At 34.9% G+C, this 16120-nt stretch overlaps 1 protein-coding gene across 1 annotated transcript; it reads right to left on the bottom strand.

Annotated features, from left to right (window-relative positions):
- Positions 1-4378: 4378 nt before the first annotated feature.
- On the bottom strand, positions 4379-14978 carry Cog7 (conserved oligomeric Golgi complex subunit 7). The gene is made up of 13 exons (XM_019055314.2): positions 14782-14978; positions 13660-13749; positions 12907-13092; positions 12361-12492; positions 11827-12010; positions 11348-11541; positions 10473-10686; positions 9537-9790; positions 8771-8891; positions 8046-8198; positions 7133-7332; positions 6167-6407; positions 4379-5116 (listed from the first exon to the last, which is right to left on the bottom strand). Exons 1-13 carry the CDS (start codon positions 14785-14787, stop codon positions 4932-4934), a joined length of 2160 nt encoding a protein of 719 aa, XP_018910859.2. The 5' UTR covers positions 14788-14978; the 3' UTR covers positions 4379-4931.
- Positions 14979-16120: the final 1142 nt, after the last annotated feature.

Below are 16120 nucleotides of genomic sequence, written 5' to 3'. Positions count from 1 at the left end.
CTAGTTAAATTTGGTTGAATATAAGCTCAACTTTTTATTTCTCTCATGCGGAAGCTTGAGAAAACTCAAATTTTTTGAAATTCCTCCTTGAAAGCACTAGCTCTACTTTGAGATGGTCATTACCATAATTTCTAAAACTTGAATAACCAAGAACTGAACAAACGGAGGAAGTAATAAAATCATCAAACGGAGTAAGTAGCTTCCAAAAGCGCTCTTACTTCTCATGAAAAGTGATGTTTTTATGTCTCAGTCATTTGGACCGATTGATTCTTTTTCGTATAAAAATAATAAACTGAATGATGAAATAAAATAATGCCGAATGGGAATGGATGGTCATCTGTAAGCCGTAAAACTTAAATTTTCTCCCTTGATTCTTTTAATCTTTAGAATTTGGTATGGACTTCTTAAAAGTAGTTGCTGAAAATTATTACCGAAAAATCCCTTAAGAATCCCAATTTTTCAAAACCTTAAGCATGATAAAGTTGGTGAATAAAGTTTGTATTCGGAGCAAGTTGATGAGGGATGGAATAGCTTGGATATCACCAAATATGTAGAAACATCCTGAATGAAGATTCTGAAAAAATACCTATGTCTAAGTTATTTACCGTGTAAAGTTGGTTTTCTCATCTAAATTACAGGGTCTATCATAAAAGTTTCCTTTTACCGTTTTAAGGTGTTATGAATGTGTTCATGTAAAAATTGTAGACTGAAGTACGCGGAATAATGTCCAACATGTCTACATTGCAGAGTCTTCCTATTCCAGTAGCAATGGCATTCAAATTAATTTAAATTGCTTGACATTAAAACTTGAGTTTCATTTTTGACCAAGCAATGAAGATTTTAATTGAAAGTCTTCATCGCCTAAATTTTTCTACAAAGCAGCCTCCTAATTTCATGAAACAAGAAAAAAAAATTTCTACCGACAGTCAAGTTTGAATAGAAAAATTGAACATGCTAGTTCACCATGAATTTTTCGTTCTCTGTCTCAAAGTTTATCCCTTGAGGAAATCAAGTAGAGGTGGATCATGACTACTATGTATTTTTCGCAGTTACTCAATATGTTTTGAAAATGGTTGTATGTAAACTGTGTCTAAAATTTTACTCTTTGTCCTGGAGTTTGTGTTAAAGCTAGACAATTGTCACCTTAGAATCCTCAGAAATTAAGAGGGTATTCTAATTCCATCCAAAAGATAAAAACTGTTCTAGTCCAGAGGTTTGAGACATAAAAGACAGGTTTAAGACATAACTTTAAAAAGTTGTATCAGTTTTCCTCCCTTGATTGTTACCATCTCTTAACCTCTGTTTTGCAGTTTTTGTGTAAAAATGACATTAGATATAATTTTCTTTTACACAGAGTTCCTTCATTATACTGACAATGAGTTTAGAAAACATTGTATAGCTAGAAATATGAATATTTTTTTTATCGCTTGATATAAAGAATGTTTCCCATGGCTCCTCATTTTCTGCGGAAGCTAGGGAAGCAGGTTATTTTGGAAGAATCACAGCTTGGTTCCTTTCAAACACTTTGCACCCAGAATTTTTGTTGGTGTTTTACTACAGGAATTCAATGAGCAGAAGATAAGATGGCGATTTAATTTGCTTCCTATATCTTAAATATGAAGGAAAAATTCCTTTTCTATAGAATTCTGGTTGTATAATCCTGAATTGGATTAATTTTCCTTTTATAAGACATATCATTACCTTATAGTTTTTGCCCTGAAAAGTGGTGGATGAGGTGCTCAGTCCGGTGAACGACTCTGTTTATTATTTAAGTGTTGATTCGCCTTGGTAAACCCGGGTCATTTAAATTAGTTAACGAACCTGCGTTTCAACCCTTAAATAATAGCCTTTTTAGTTGCTTTCCCCCTTGCATACCTTTTTTTGTGGCGTTGACTATAAATGTTTTCTTTATGGAGGGATTAGACAAAATGAAATACTATGTCTGCTGATGTAGCAAGTGCTGTGCATAGTAATCAACAAGGCAAATAAGTTTACAAAAAATGTTTAAAATTTAGTTTAATTTTTGTTTCTAGACTTTTTTTTTTTTAAAAAAAAAAATAAAATCACTTCATTTAAGCAACCAATTTTTTTGAAGAAAGGGGGAGGGTTAGGGTCCCCTTGTTTTCCTCGCAGAAACCTCAATTTAATTTAATAGCCTTGGAATTCTACTGCCACAATTTTTATAAATTGCTGGGAATATCCACTGGGTCCTCTGTCATTTTATATCACTGGCCACTCGTTTGTTTAAAGACTGATAACTGCTGTGAGTTCTCATAATACCTCAAATATTTTTCAGAGGTATTTCCCTAATATTTGGTGCAATCATTCCAACACGAGAGTAATTGTAGTCCCCCCCTCCCTTTTAAATAATTTTTAATTTGCATCTACGTACGTCCGAAATACCTAGCCATACTTCTGAGAAGTGAAACAGTATTAGAAAATTATCTCCTTCATTTTGGAGTTCTCGCATTTATAAATGATGTTCCAAAATTTAAATTAGAAAATAGTTTGTTGATTTTTTTTACATTGTATACATTTTCATAAATCTAATACCGATAAAATTCCTTACTTATTTTTAACTGTAAAAGTATGGCATCTCCAGTGCGGATATGGCTGAGCAAAAGTCAGAGAGTAACACATGTGACGAAGTCGGTGTCATGCAGAATTAATGCGCCCAGTACGAAAACAGCCAAATTCTTCAACTTAGTCTGGGCTTACTAACCAAATTTTTCTAGAGTGTCACTCCACAAGTCAAGTCTAAGATGCTGTACTTTAAAAAGGAATGACCAACTGAATGAGTCTACTTTCTTTTAACTATGCTTTTTGTAATTTCCATTCATTTATGAATGCTGGTGAGTTTTAGTTCAATTTTTATGATTTGTACCGGTGGAACTCTGCTGTGTCCTTTTATCAATTCCCATTTCATATTTTGTTCTTATGTACGATCTTTTTGTTTATATGATCAAAATTGGAAGAGAGGAAAAAGTTTCTTTAGTATCAGTATCTGTTCACTGATATCTTTTCCAAGAAGAAACAGAATTGATGCTTGCACAAAAAGGCCAAGGAAAGTGTTCTATTTGAAGATGGTCCTGACACTACTTAAGGAAATGTATTATTTCTGTATGACTTCCTCTCTAATGTAACGCAGCTCTTGAATCCCTTCCACTGAATTGTATATAAGAAAATGTGTCCTAAGGATGCACTTTCTCATCTTCCGTGTTTAAATATTGCTTCCGATCGTCAATTATGGAGGGTCATTGCTTATATATACCTAATTATAGTGGATTGCTCGATCAAATCTGCTGTTTTGAACGAGTGTGTACCAAAATGTTTTGATTCTTTAAGTAAATTCACCGAGCAAGTGTTTATTGTTTAAGCAATTCTTGTTACTTTTTTATAAAAAAATTAAATAAATTGTCACAGTTTTTGAATACCTGTGGTTAGATATTTTTATTTTTTTTCCCTGTCATTTAGAACTTCAAAAGTTTGGAGTCCAGTTCAAAGAAGCTCAATGATGCAAAAAGATGTTATCTCATTTTTTACATGAACGACTTTTCAGCCAATTTTGTTTAACATTTATCACTTGTGGCAGCTGCTTAAGTCACCAAAATAGAAAAAAAGTTATTAGAATGGTCGGACAAATAGAGAAAAAAACAAGACAAGAGTTATAGAACAAAGAAGATATCATGTTTTCGAATTTTATATTCAACTGTGTTGGTCAACAAAAAAGAGACCTTAGTATCAAAAAATTTAAGATTGACATATTTTTTTACACTGATACAGCAGTTAAAAGGACAGTTGAACAGGGAGTTTACAAACATTACGGCATACAATAAAATGTCCAAAATTGTTGAATTATTTAATTCAAAATCGTGGCAGTTGGAAGTTAGCAATTCAAAAAATAATTTTTCTAGAAAAAAGCGAATTGCACTTATCTGATAAGTTCAGGGTTCAAATTCATCAGATTACAATACAATTTCATTGGCTCAAATATGAACTAAGCTATGTGCAATTTAGTCTCCAGGATATTAGAGAGGATTTTCCATCACCTAAATATTGATCATTCTGAAGAACTTCCGTCTTCTGAAGTCCTGTCCCTTGTGAACAAGTGCAGAATCATCAAGTAATTCTTCTTACAAAAAAAATCCGAGGCCTTTTGGACTTTTTGGATTGTAGAACAAATATAATAAAATAAAACATGATACAAAAACAAAATATGTTAAAAAACAAATCATAAATTCGCTTGTGAGATTGAAATTCGTCTTACTGATAGAAACTAGACTTTAAAAAAATCAACAATAAAATCTTATGAAAAAAAAGAACAAAAAAATGTTAGATAATTTTTTAACTGGAAGGTAATTTCTTTGCTAAAACGTTGTGCTAAAAAACATGAGATGAGGAAAGTCAGGGTTGCCATGGAATTTAGAAAATTAATTTCCTTGCCATATCTTGATAAAATTCCCTGACAATTGAAAATATGCCAGATGGTTAAAAAGGCATAATTAGAAATAGTTTTCAGGCAAACTTAATTGTTCGTAACATCAAAGCCATTCAAGCAAGCAAATAAAGGTGACTTCACAATTTGACTTTTTTGTCATTTCCCCCATCATTTCCAGATTTTCTCTGACATCTTAAAGTTCTCTGAATTTTCCCAGTAAGTCCTGACTGTGACAACCCTCTAAAGCAGTTTCTCTCGAAAGGTGTGAGGTTACCTCACAATCCTCATCGTAAAACTGCTTCTTATCTCATTCTGCCATAAATAAATGGGAGAACATGCTATTTCAGTGATGGATTTCAATTCAATTACATCACAAGTACAACTTCTCCTGCGCAGTAAAGAAACTACTCGCTCTGACGTAAAGAACAAGCTGAGATCGGGTAGAACTGATGAGAGCAAAGTGTCAGATGGTGCTTGAGTCCACCACAGAGTGCTAACCCATTGAGTCGGTGGATGCAATGTTCCTCATTTGCCGAATAGCTGATACAAGTTTTGCTGGCACGCCCATGGTCTGAGCTGTTTTATAGGTTTCAGGAGACAGCCCAAGAAGTGTTTTGATTTGCTGCAAGGTTTCAGTCAGGTGAACGCCTAGTTCTTCCAAAACGTTCCCGAGATAGTCTGAAAAAGGAAAAACATACCAAAAGATTAAAACAAGGATAAAATGTAGGTAATGCTAGGAGAAAGGAGTATTGTACAATTGTACACAAGCAAAAATCATGTAGAGGGGTGGCTTCCTGCAAATTTGATAAAAAAAGATCCTAACTTGAGTTCTCGGAGGCGAGCATAAATAAGTATGCCAAAGAATAAAGTACACTCGGTTTAGTTGATTATTCTACCAGTAGATGGCATAAAGTTGTATTTTTGAAAAACGAATGAGTTATAAGTAGTTTTGAATTTAACTGATCATAAATCTCCTTTTAAAAATTCAAAAAGTAGGATAAATATTTTGAATGTGAAAATAGTCGTTAAATGTCATTAACATTGGGTCTTCAGGAGGAGTAAAATTTCAAATCTCTTTTTCGTTCAAACTAAACCTCAATTGGTGCATTCTTGATTAACCTGGTACAATTGGACCGCGATAAACAGAAAGGAACCAAGCCACATCAGCTGTTGTCAACTTTAATTCGGCAATTTAATTTTTAACATGAAAACGGTTGTTCAGATTTTCGTGCAAATTTCGGTGAATTTTCTCCATAGTCCGAAGCTAATTCCTTAAAATTTTCGAAGGAATCCACACAGACTTTCTCTCGTAAAAAATTAAATTGCCCGGTTAAATTTGGCAATAGCTGATGTGGCTTGGTTCCTTTCTGTTAAACGCGGTCCAATTAAAACTCGAGACAGCCTTTTCTCTTGAATCTGCTTTCTGGTAGATAAGCTTCAAAAATTATGTCTGAGATTCTTGGGAAATTCTGGTGTCAAAATATAATTAATCGAGTCCATGCTAAAAAAGTTAATCTAGGTACTATTAAAATGAGACGAAAGTTGTGCTGTCATTATTGCACTTAACATTGAAAGAAATCATAGAGCTTTTGGGGACAGATCTTCCGTCTCTATCTAAAAGTGGGCATACTTAAGAGATATGGACTCAAAAGGTTATGATTGCGGTTTGGAGTGTGAATATGATAGAAGTTTCATCCAATTTAGACCAAAAAATGAGGAAAAACTTACCAATGTCTACAACGAGTTGTTTACAATGACTTGACAAAAGCTCATCTATTGAGAGTATATGATCGCTGTACTTAGAACAGGTGCCTTGAGCAACCATGTTTAACAGGATACTGGCTGAGTCAGCAGATTGATTGCTTTGGTAAGATAAGTCCGCCAAGCGTAAGGCACTTACGAGAGCAGGATTCTCTCTCAGTAGAAATGGCTCTAAGTGTTGTGGTAGCGTAATGAGGTATTCACCGATCTGAAACAAAATAAGAGCAAATATTTATGTTGCAGGCAAATAGTCAAATCTGGCATTTTATCAAACGTCTGGGCAGATTTACAAAGGACAGTTTGCAAAATTTTGTGAATTTATTACAAAGAGCTCATGAGTATTCAATGTTTTGAGAGAAATGACAAATCAAATCTACGAACTTTTTTTGCTGCTTTCTTTTCAAAGGATCCTGAAATATTTAAAAGTAAAAATTGTAGGATTTCTGTGTTCTGTGACTTGCTGAAAATTTCAAGATAAATGTTTACTCAGAAGCTGAAAATCGTTTAAAATACTATTCTGGGATGCAAATTTTTACAGACAATTCTTCCTCACGAGAGGAATAAATTATTTTGTCCAAAATTAGGAAAATAATCAGAATTTCAATCAAAGAGTAAATATTTGACTATCTGCCCGGACATTTGACAAAATGCCTGATTTTACTATTTGCCTGTGACATTTATACAAAATTTTGTCGACCACCACATGCTCTTTTCCTTACCTTTTCTCTTTTTAATTTTGCCTTGCCAGGTGAAAATGACAATGTAAAATATCTTAAAACGTCCCAGATTTCAATTTAATTTCTGTTGTTTGCAGCCTTTTGCAGATTAAGTTGATTTTTACCGTACAAGTTGGGGTTGCTCTACTTCTACAAGTACATTGAACATTTTTCAAAGGACTGATGTCACAAAGTGAGGATGATAACATTGACTTACCTGAGTGACGTACTCTTGAGGGGCATAACTGTAATCAGGAAGTTCTTGGGTAGATTCTCTGAACTGCTGACAAATGTCATTTGTATGCTTCAGCTGCTCAGCAATGGGGGAGAAAATGACTTTGTAAGTGATGCCATGAACTTTTTTGCAATTTTCTTCAATTTGTTTTAATACATCGCTGAATATATCAGCATCAGGATCTGTAAGAAAAGTTATATTCAAATACTAAGAAAATTAGGTTCAAGAAGATTGAAAGCACTGGGAAATTATTTCCTGGACCGATTGTGAGTTGGTTCTGTCATGACGAACAAATTTCAATTCAACTTGATAAAATTCTCCTGAAGTATCCACCCCTTTTATTGAAGTCTCTATGGCTGTAAACAATCACATTTGAACCGGTTCTTCTCAAAAAGACTTGAGCACCAGAAATGAGAATTTGAGAGGACAGTGAAAACTGTTTTAATCAACCCGTTTTGAGTCTCAGTGGTCAGAAAAATGAATGTCTGAGAAGATCGCGATTTAAAATCGGACGATGGTTGTTATAAAAATTTTCCGACAATTTTATCAAAAAGAAAAAAAACGAATAGAGGCTTGAGTCTTTTTGCAAATGACTGAACCTTTCAGATAAAAATCCGTGTTTCTGCATGTGACTTTGCAACAGGATGCATCCGTGCCTAATCAATACCGAACCACAAAAAACTCAATTTTCGATTTTAAGTTTTTTTGAGAATAACCAATTCATTAGTGGTACTTGCCAAGCTTAAGTGAGCCCACAATCTTTCCAGATGTCTCAATATCTCACATTTTATTTTACTTCACTGTTTCCATTTTGCTACTACTACGTTTACTTAACAACAATTTAGCTTCCTCGCCTCCTTGCTTATGTAAGCAAATCGTATATAAGTATACCTACCATCTTCGAGGGATGAAATCTGCTGCTCCAATTTGCGCCGCAGTAATTCAGAGGTGATGTACCTAGATGATTCAAGAGCAGCTGATTTCCACGCATTGGTAATTTTAGACTTCAAATCCTTCTCATAGATCTTTATTTCATTTAAGAACTCACCTAAAAAGCAACAAAAACTTATAAATTAGTAAGTGGTCACTGAAATATAATACAAGAGCACAACAAATTTGTACACATTTAAGCTTCCATGAAAGAAACTGTTATCTGTGAGGAGCTCCTGGAGGCTATTAAGAACTTGAAATTCCGAACTGAGAACAAAAGAAAGAGAGATCACTTTGCATGCTCCTCCATGGTAATGGCATCTCCATTTTTTCTGCTGTGATTTAATCGGTATTTTATATTTAATGAGAATAACAAACCTTGCAAATAACAACAAATAATTAGCTGATACAAAAGCAGGCGATATTAGTGGATGCGATGGAAAAATTAATGAGCTCATGACTCAATCAATTTTTTTAAAAGAAAAATCTGACTTTGGAATCAAATAAATACTTTGAAACGCAGCTAAGTTTTTATTAAAATAAAATTCTTACATTAATCAACATAACTGAAGTTCTACTATATTATCTGCTTCTTTTCTTTTTGCCTTGTTTATTGCATTGGCTAATCATGCATGAAACTCTGTCCTTGGGAATTGAATAGAGAAAATATTTCACAGATGCTTTTCTTACCGAGAGACTGCAAGAAAGTGAGACACATTTGGAACAGGTTCCAATCCTCATGGGGAGAGGTTTTGCTATCCAGTTGATCTATAATTGATGAATGCTGCTTCAAATAGCTCATGAATAGTGTCTAAAAATTGATAAATGAATGATTTACTCAATGGTACAAAACGCTTTCGTCCGTTTCAGACTTTATTATTTTGCAAAGAGGGCACTTAATTATTTTGATAACCAAAACTACTAGACCGATTGAGATATCAGGATGATTTTTTCCCCTTCCTTTAACACAAGATGGCTTCTCCATGACAAATGCAATTACTCATCAAATTTCGATTATCCCCTAACAATTATCTCCTGAGCATATGTTTGCAAGAATATATTCTACTGCAGTGCTGGTAATTATTTTAAATTTGCTTTAATGCCTTGCACATACTGATCTTTAACAGCCCGATCCAAATTTCTGTCCTTAGTTAACCCATCTCCCAGATATTTATACTCTTCACAGTCGTGAATTCTTCCGCCATCCTCCAGTTCAATGCTTTGCTGATCACCGCTGATAACTAACTTCTGAACTTTTTTTTCGAACTTCTTATTCGAACCAACTTGACAAAAACTGAGATGCTAGGTGCTGAAAGAGCACTTTTCTGTTTCAGTTTTTCTTAACATCTTTGGGGAACTTTAGGGCAAAAACTATGAGCTGCAGTACTGGAGCGCCTTTTCTGAAAGACAATTACATTTGGAGTCAACTTCAGCACGTGTTGTTATTTACACTTACCGATTGAACTTGAACCAACTGGGAGAAGACAGCGCAGTTGGAGAACTGATAACAGCGCGACTCTATATTATTTGAAATATTCATCACGCTTGAAATATTTTGACTGAAACCTTGGATGACATCCATTAAGTCGTCTCGTTCTGAGCTGATTTTTGATAGTTCCTGTTCTACAACATCTTTCTCCAGCTTTGCATAGTCACTTGTGAAAGGAGTGTAGACTTGATAGATTACGGAGTAAATTGACTCTAAATTCGCTAAAAATACGATAAGAAAGCATTAAAGACCACAGAATTATAGAATCATAAAATTGCAGTTATGAAATTTAGAATCTAATGGTTACAAGAGAGAATATTGGGGGGGGGGGGGGTCTTTGCCCCTCCCTTTATCCATACAAAAAGTAGTTTGCTAGATATGTAAAATTTAAATTGTTTTGGGTTTTGGCACCGAATTGCATTTAAATGAGTTCATTTTATTTTAGGATGCGACAGGTGCTGGGAGTTGATAAACGAGTATGGACCTTCAGGATGACAAATTGGTCTGTCCAAAAGATAGCTCATAACTCCACTAAATGTAGGAGAAACATGTTTTCTACTCCTAGTTCAAACTGTCATGTGACTTTTTCTTTGCGATTCGAAAATGAAAAGAAACATTATTTTGGTGCCCTGATGATGGTAGGTCCATTTTGTGTCATTTGAGGCGTAAAAAGCTCATGGTTTCGATGTGTTGATTGTGAGATGTGAAATTAGAGCTAATGCTGTTAGAAATTTTAGTTGATTAGGTTTCCATCACTCGGCAAAAACTTCTTTTTATAACCTCAAAAGGAGAAACACTACTTGACAAAAGATATTCTCTTTTAATCACTTCCAGGGATTAGCTCTAAAGAAATTTTTCATAGCGATTTCTACAAAAAAGATTTTTCTATACAGATATACAAACCTCTGTCAGCAATAACAGATTTCATATTGTTGGCGAACTGCTGAGATATCTGTTTCAGCTCGATAAGATAGTTCAGCTGTTGGTTCTGCTGCTTAAGCCCTGTGCTTATGCAAGAGCTCAGACTAGGCTGCAAATTTAAGTGAACATCTACGTACAGCTTGCAAAGCATATCTGTGGGCGATGTTGGGGTAAATACCTGTGTGACCCAAGATGACTGAAAAGCAAAAATAAACAATAATCAAGAATTTCAAGAATTTCAATGAATTCAAATGATTTCAATATTTTATATTATATCTCTGTGGAAAAAAAATAAAAAATAAGGTAGAAGGATACTTCCAAATGATCATTACAAAATTGACCAAGTGGAAAGGAAAAAGGATTCCTGTCAATAGGGAAAAGGGCCTAAACACATGTAGGAAAATTTTTCTGGAAATTTTTTAGAAGCAGGATCGAAAAAACAGGATTCGAGTTTAGGGAGTGACTTCTGACTCGAGGGAGAATGTTGTAAACAGTGAAGCTTCTTGGTGCAAAGATTTCTTTTTCCATGAACAAGAACGGATGTAAATGATTTACAGCAAAATATTTTGCATATTTCCTCCAAAATGGAGTGATTTTAAGACTTTTTCAGTACAACTTTAATTCAAAAGCTACGGAGAGCCACATGATTGTGAGAGTGAGCAAGTTTCTCTCAAACTTAGCAACTAACATAAATTATAAAACAGACCGCAGACTAACATTATTTTAAGCCTAGATTTGACCAATTCTTTGTTTGTATAAGAGCGATCCGTTTTTTGTCCATTTGATTAAAAATATTGATTCTGGTACCTTCCCACTTCTTCGAGTAAAAACCGTACAATTCAAAAATGAACTCTCACCAAACTGTGATAATTTGAAAAAAGATAGGAGTAGAAGCTCTTCATCCAATCAGCAACTGTTTCCTCTTGTTCTGAATTTACGGTATCATGCCACTTCTGACACATGAGACTTTTCTGGAACTTGGTGTAATACTTCAACAGGTTTGGTGATCGGTCCATGGCACTGAAGATTTTGACAAACTTCATTGAGTCATCTGAAAAAATACAAAGGGCGGATAAAATGTTTCCGTTTCGATTTTATAATGGTCTTTCCTTTTTATACAATCACGTGCAATGTAATAAAATAAAACTAAGAGGGAAAAAACCATAAAAAAATATCTTCGGCAAGAAAACAAAAAATATAATTTTGAAAAATGAATTTTTGTTGGAAGGAAATTTTTGATTGAGGGAAACCTTGTGATTGTATAACATGCATATGAACTCTTGTTTTTTTAACTTACTACACTACTGAAGAAGATATTTAATTATAAAAGATTTACCTGTAGAGCCAGAGCTGAATGCTTGAACTAACTGAGGACTAACCAAGGCCTCCAGTCTATTTTTTAAGCCCTCAAGTTGCATTTTCCGGTTTTCAAAGTCACTCACACTTGTCAGTGCATTGAGAGAAGACTGCATATTTTCAATTTTTTCTGCAATACTAGCAACATCACCAGATTCAAATAACTGTAAAAGAGAAGATAGACTGGATTAAGAAGTTGAATCTTTATTTGAAGAGTGGAAATCATTTTTCTCAAGAAAGAGAGTTCGATTTTAAAAACTCATCTTACTTGAGAGGTTGTAAAACACCCCATCAAAAAATCTTGAAGTTTAGACAGCACCGAATGACTTAGTATTCTGTGAGTAAATCTAAAGAGTAGAAACTCAGGTACAGCCAAAAACCTAGAAATTGCATGGTTGGTGTCTTACACTCTGTAAAAATTAGATTGATAATGAAAGTATCATTTTCAACTCACCATTTGCCGTATTTGACAAAATAAATAATTTAAACAAAGGTTGATAAATTGGAAACTTACCTCCTCAATATCTGCAGCCAGAATAGACCAGTTATCAGCTTCATGCAGAGCTTGTTTGGCTGTTAGCATCTTGTTCTTAATTTTATCCAATGCTTCTAGACTGGCTATGGAATCCCCAGCATTTTTCTTAACCTGCCATACAGGGATAAAAAATAATTAGAACAATTGAAGAGGTAACATAAAAATTGAAAAAAAAAAAAGAACTGGACATTCTACCACAAAACAGACAAGAAATTTTAACTTGGAATTTCTAATGCACCTTGCAGGTGTGAGGTGTGACTGCACTTTAACTTCAAAGTATGATTTTAGTGTAGTATGATCCAAAAATTATTATTCGGAGGAAATGAATAAATGAAGATTTTTTAGATTATGTTTGAATGTATAGAAATTTGACTTTAGAGGAAGCCAAAGGTAATATCGTTAATTTCCCATAATTTCACAAAAGACTGAATGGTTAAATTAAAACAGCCTCAGTAAAAACTCCTTTATTGAGGTATTTTTTGAGCTAATAGTGCTCAGAGAATGGTTTTGGAAATGGAAAGATACCTTTGAAATTTCGCCTTCAACTTCTTGGAGCTTCTTTTGCAGAGAACGAGCTTCGTGACACAACACTTCTGTTTCATGAGAAACACGTGGCAGACTTGCTAGCACTTGCTGGCTAGTATCCTCTAGAGAACAGTTAACTTGTTGCACATAGAGCTGTAATTTTTTTACCATGTTCCGGACAAATGCCTGGAAATTAATAATATCAAAACTGTTCAATTAGTTAAGGTCTTAGACAAAAAAAAATTAAGTTCCTCTACTTGCAAGAAAAGGACATCAACAGAGCAACTCTCAAACCATATATCTCGTTTGCGGTGTTTTAAAATCTCTGAGCCTATGTAATTTTTTTAAAGGAGAAAAAATCAGCATCATTTCCGAAATTTTGCCCTTGGGTAATTTTCCATTTAAAAACTGAAGTATGACGGTAAGTCTGCAACATTGCAAACCGAACTTGACACTTGGCTTGGGAGTTTCATGTCCCACATACATTCTCAGTGTAGGAACGTAAAGAAATATCTTTAAAATATGAACCATTTACCCTTTGTTGAGAAGAGAGCATTTTTCCACGTAAAAATGAAAAGAACATTGGGTCACATGATACATAACAATGAACACATTTTGTTAAATTAGACATCATAATCCAAAAAAAAAAAATGCAATATAACCAATCATGGGGTACAGTTTGAAAAATTTGTGCATGAAAATATTCTGAACGTTAATTTTACATTCTATATACTTTGAAACATTGATGCTCACCTCTTTCGAAACCTGAGACTCAGCATTTTTGAAAGTTTTGTTGATCCACTCTTTCGGATCAAAATTATCCTCAGAAAATGCTGCGAGATCCTGAAAAGGAAACAAATTAAGGCCAGATAAAGTTATAACACTGAGTAAACTTTGTTTCTTAATTCTTGAAACTTTGTTTTTGACATGTTTCCTCAATTTTGTTTTGAGTCATTTTATATAAAAGGCGATAGGGCATTGAAATTAATCAATTTTAAAAAAGCTGCGTTATCTTGCATCAAGTTTCTTGGGAGTTCTGAGGTCTCAAAAAAACGGTTTCTCCCTCGATTCTATTGCAGGTGGATGTAAATCATGATTTTGTAAAGCCGTAAAAATAAAAAATCCAGGCAAATGTGTTTCAAAGATATTTTCAGAGAGCAGCAGGTTGGTTTACGTACGTCATCCAAACACTAAGAATTAAATTTAATTTGAAACTTTTACCTGTTTTTTATTCAAACTTGACAAATAAAAGCAGAATAATGATTTATTGAGAGATATGTCCGTACCTAATTAGTCCTAATTCAATATTCTTTCATTAGCTGTAATACATACATTTAAGCTAAGCCACTGATGAAATCTGACGTAAAAAAGATTAAACATAAGCAATATTGTGTAGAGAGACTGCCATAGACTTTGGTGTATTATTAACAAAGCCCACTTGCTCCTGCTGAGAGGCAAAAGGTAATTTCAGATGAGCTACTTTGCAAGTTCTTGGAGTCAAATATCATCAGTGGTTCATCAATAACGGTATGACTACTCTAAAGACTTTAAACATTATTTGCTACTGCAAAAGCTTCCCTTCATTCCTAACTTCTGCAAGAAATGATCTCATTGTCTATTCAACTGGCATAAACAGTTAAAGGATGGAGAAGTGATAAAGCATTCTGGTACTCCCCGATTACATTAAGAATAGCAAGTAGCTGAGCGCAGCAGTGTGGAACAATTTGGCCGCAAGAAAGGTGTTCGTCGAAGTTTGTAAATTTGTTGGGTAGATGAAATCTCTGATTCATTGGTTCATGCATCGTGTTGCTCATTACTGAAAAGTCCGATATAAGATTTTCTGATATCCTGTCATGAATCATGAATTTAACTTACCATCATAAGAAGTGTGCTGTCGATTAAAACCAAACTTAACTAAACTGTTGTCTTACATTACAGTTACTGAAAAAGCTACAGATAAATTACAAATGAAAGAATTATGGCTAACTAGAGCCAAAAATTACTTAGTTGTTCTCGATAAGATGAGATAACCGGCCAAAAAAATGTAAACAGAAATAATAATAACAAACAAACATAACCTCCTCTGACTGACGTGGCTCACCGACCGTCACTTTTTAGTCACCGTTCAACATGGTCAAAAGAGTCAAAAGAGACAATCCCGCCAAAAAAAGAGGCGCCAACTTGTTGGAGGCGCGCCAATTTTAAAATGACGCTCTTTTTTCGAACGTGCGATAATTGATCCCAGATGCAGAGAGGTCTTTTCTTCTCACCATCAAGCGCGCTCATCGCAAATCATTTAGTTTATTAAGTTTGTACATATTCGTTCATTATTTAGAGATTGAGGATTTAAAATACTTAAGACGTGCAATGATTATAAAATTTGCCATGCCGTCTCCATCTTAGCATTGATGGAAATCAAGACGAAAGTTCTTTCACCTCGCGCCCCAGGGGTTTGGGCCCCGTGGATTCTAAGGGGGGAGGCAGCCCCCCAGGGGGTTGGTCTTCTTGATTGCCAAGTGGGGCACCCCTGGGGATTGGGTTCCTTGGATGTTGGGTGCGGCAGCCCCAGAGGGTGGGGTTCCTTGGATATCAGGTGGGGCCACTTTTTGGACGCCAGGGGAGAGCTACGAGGGTCGGGTTCCTTGGGTGGCAGGTGGGTCCGCCCCTGGGGGTTGGGCCTCTTGAATGCCATGTGTGGCACCCTCGGAGGTTTTCCTCCCGAAAAAACACGTATCACGTTGTTGAAATTCGTGCTGCCGTGCTAAGGAATAACGCCGTATGAACCATCAGGCGTTGCCAAATTTCCTTCAACAAATCACGAATTCTCTGGAAAATTTGTGAATATTTCCTCTCCAATTTTGTGGAGGATTTCGTCAGTAATTTTATCTAAAATATCTGAAAATTTCCAAGAAAATTATGAATAATTTTCCTAGAAAATACGTATTTTATGCGGGAAAATTTGGCAACTCTCGAATGTTCATACGGCGTTTTTCCTTAGCACGACAGCGCACCCTGTATTCTGGGTCAATGATTTGCCTTCAATTAGCCAGGTATGCAAAATGACTGCCGTGGCGCACGTTTAGTCGTATCAGAATTTCGCATTAAGATTACGTAGTGGTTTGAAGGCGCTCTTCTGTATCCTATCTGAGTGGTGCTGTGATGTTGACCAAAAATGTTAATAATTTTGGAGTCTTCAATCGAGCTGTAATTTTGA

The sequence above is a fragment of the Bemisia tabaci genome, chromosome 4 (assembly GCF_918797505.1).
Source record: "Bemisia tabaci chromosome 4, PGI_BMITA_v3".
In the NCBI taxonomy this organism is placed as follows: domain Eukaryota; kingdom Metazoa; phylum Arthropoda; class Insecta; order Hemiptera; family Aleyrodidae; genus Bemisia; species Bemisia tabaci.
The sequence above is the reverse complement of the archived record's forward strand: the minus strand, read 5'-3'. Positions and strand labels throughout refer to the sequence as shown.

Bases quoted from the DNA above. Each gene is read 5' to 3' on its own strand.
- Cog7 (XM_019055314.2), bottom strand. The intron at 12,011-12,360 runs GTAAGTTTCCAA...TCTCTTTTACAG, and splicing joins TGGCTGCAGATATTGAGGAG to TTATTTGAATCTGGTGATGT. The intron at 9,791-10,472 runs GTTTGTATATCT...TCGTATTTTTAG, and splicing joins ATCTGTTATTGCTGACAGAG to CGAATTTAGAGTCAATTTAC.